This window comes from Passer montanus, unplaced genomic scaffold, assembly GCF_014805655.1.
Source record: "Passer montanus isolate IOZ18808 unplaced genomic scaffold, ASM1480565v1 scaffold310, whole genome shotgun sequence".
In the NCBI taxonomy this organism is placed as follows: domain Eukaryota; kingdom Metazoa; phylum Chordata; class Aves; order Passeriformes; family Passeridae; genus Passer; species Passer montanus.
Genome location: NW_024367820.1, coordinates 58871 through 61462, shown reverse-complemented (window position 1 = coordinate 61462; position 2592 = coordinate 58871). Strand labels below are relative to the sequence as shown.

The following is a 2592-nucleotide window of genomic DNA, read 5'->3' as shown; positions in this document are numbered from 1 at the left end:
CCTCCCAACCCCTGACCCCCCCGGTTTTGCCCCCTCCCCAGTTCACTACGGCCCCGACATCGCCGTGCCCCTGGACATGGACGGGGCCCAGCACTCGGGGACCTTCGTCAGCGACTTCCTCTGGGGCTTGGTGCCCACCCAGTGGAGACCCCGGAGACGCCCGGTGCTGCCCAGCGACCCCCCGGCATTTTGGGGTTTTTGGGTGCCCATTTTGCCTTGGCCCCCCCATGGTGCTGCTCCAGCCCCTGGAGGAGCTGGAAAGGGCCAGGAACAAACCCCAATGTCCTGGGGCTGTGGGGTTGGGGGTCTCAAGGGGTTTGGGGCCATTTTGGGGTTCTGGGGGTGGATTTTGGGGGGTCTGGGGGGGATTTTGGGTGCCCATTTTGCCTTGACCCCCCCACGGCGCTGCGCCGAGCCCTGCAGGAGCTGCAGCAGCAGCTGCAGCAGCTGGAGCAGGAGCAGCAGGAGGAAGAGGAGCACAGCCTTCTTCCTGACGTGTGAGTGGGCACGGAGACCCCCAAACCCACCCCGTGAGACCCCAAAAACCCCCCCTGAACCCCCCCAAACCAGCGACTTCCTCTGGGGCTTGGTGCCCACCCAGTGGAGACCCCGGAGACGCCCGGTGCTGCCCAGCGACCCCCCGGCACAGTGACCCCCCCCAAAAACCCTGGAGACCCCTCCCCATTAAAGCACAAATCTCTTTATTCCTCAATCTGGCAATCAATTAAAACCAACCCGGCCTCAAAACCTGGCAGGGAAAAGTCCTGTGAGCTTGGTGCCCACCCAGTGGGGACCCCCGGAGACCCCCGGTGCTGCCCAGTGAGCTGCTGGCACCGTGACCCCCTCCTCAAACCCTGGAGACCCCTCCCCATTAAATCCCAAATCTCTTTATTCCTCAATCTGGCAATCAATCAGCAAAATCATAAATCACAAATCTCTTTATTCCTCAATCTGGTAATCAATCAAAATCAACCCGGCCTCAAAACCTGGCAGGGAAAAGTCCTGTGAGCTTTTTTTTTTTGAGGGGGGGGGTCTCATTGGCATTGCCCCCCCCCCGCACCCCTCAATCCGCCGCCGGTGGGGGATGGGTTGGGGGGAAGATTCTGGAATTTTGGGTGCGGGGCTGCACCCGGACCCCCCCCCCGGCGGCGCCGGGGTCAGCAGGGCCCGCCCGGGGGGGGCTCCTCGTCCTCGGGGGGGGTCTCCTGGGGGTGGCAGGGCTCCATGGTGACGGCCACCCCCAGCCCGCTGCGCCCCGAGGGCATCGGGGCCACCTCGGTCCACGCGTCGGCCTCGGGGTCGTAGCACTCCACCGAGTCCAGGAAGGAGTGGCCGTCGGGGGGGATGGGTTGGGGGGAAGATTCTGGAATTTCGGGTGCGGGGCTGCACCCGGCCCCCCCCCCCGGCGGCGCCGGGGTCAGCAGGGCCCGCCCGGGGGGGGCTCCTCGTCCTCGGGGGGGGTCTCCTGGGGGTGGCAGGGCTCCATGGTGACGGCCACCCCCAGCCCGCTGCGCCCCGAGGGCATCGGGGCCACCTCGGTCCACGCGTCGGCCTCGGGGTCGTAGCACTCCACCGAGTCCAGGAAGGAGTGGCCGTCGTAGCCCCCTGCCCGGGGGGGAGAAATGGCTGGGACCCCCCCAGAAACCCCCCAAAACCCCCCTCAATGCCCCCCCAAAGCCCCCCCGAAGCCCCCTACCCAGCACGTAGATCCTGCCCCGGAAGGCCGTGGCGCCCAGGGCGCTCCGGCGGTGTCCCATGGGTGCCACGAAGCTCCAGGTGTCGGTGTCGGGCCGGAAGCGCTCGGCGCTGCTCAGCTGCTGGGTGCCATCGTAGCCCCCCATGGCGTACAGGCAGTTCCCGAGGGCACACACCCCTGGGGGACCCCCAAAATGGGAATGAGCGCCCCCAGAAACCCCCGGAGACCCCCGGAAATCCACAGAGAAAAACGGCCCAAAAACGACAAAAAATGACTCTGAAATGACCCAAAAGGAGAGAGGCCACCCCAAAATCCTGCCCTGACACAGGTCCTGAGGGGACACACCCCTGGGGGACCCCCAAAATGGGATTGAGCGCCCCCAGAAAGCCCCAGAGACCCCCCAGAAACAGAGAAAACCGGCCAAAAAATGATGGAAAAATGTCCCTAAAATGACCCAAAACCGACCCAAACCAACCCAAAAATGACCCAAAAATATCCTAAAAGCAGAGAGGCCACCCCAAAACCCTGCCCTGACACAGATCCCTCTGAGACCCCTCAAATCCCCCCCAAACTGCCCCCAAACCCCTCTGAAACCCCATCCAGGACCCTCCTGACACCCCCAATCCCACCTGGACCCCTCGCAAATGCTCCCGAACCCCTCTGAGACCCCTCCAGGACCCCCCAAATCCCTGTGAAACCCCTCTAGGACCCCCCAAACCCCTCCAGGATCCCCCAAATCCCCCCCTAAACCCCTCTGAGACCCCTCCAGGACACCCCAAACCCCCCTGAGACCCCTCCAGGACCCTCCTGACACCCCCAATCCCACCTGGACCCCTTGCAAATGCTCCTGAACCCCTCCGAGACCCCTCCATGCCCCCCCCAATCCCAAACCCCAA

General features: G+C 64.5%; 2 protein-coding genes across 2 annotated transcripts in view; one reads left to right on the top strand and one right to left on the bottom strand.

Moving 5' to 3' along the window:
- SPC24 (SPC24 component of NDC80 kinetochore complex) overlaps window positions 1-909 on the top strand; it is a 5247-nt gene extending 4338 nt beyond the window's left edge. Inside the window, exons 6-7 of the mRNA XM_039714926.1 lie at window positions 42-178; window positions 638-909. Coding sequence (XP_039570860.1) covers window positions 42-178; window positions 638-652 — 152 coding nt within the window. The 3' untranslated portion in view covers window positions 653-909. The remainder of the gene's footprint in view (window positions 1-41; window positions 179-637) is intronic.
- A 114-nt stretch (window positions 910-1023) lies between these two features.
- KEAP1 (kelch like ECH associated protein 1) overlaps window positions 1024-2592 on the bottom strand; it is a 6181-nt gene continuing 4612 nt past the window's right edge. Inside the window, exons 5-7 of the mRNA XM_039714925.1 lie at window positions 1697-1873; window positions 1499-1605; window positions 1024-1238 (exon numbers count right to left, since the gene is read on the bottom strand). Coding sequence (XP_039570859.1) covers window positions 1158-1238; window positions 1499-1605; window positions 1697-1873 — 365 coding nt within the window. The 3' untranslated portion in view covers window positions 1024-1157. The remainder of the gene's footprint in view (window positions 1239-1498; window positions 1606-1696; window positions 1874-2592) is intronic.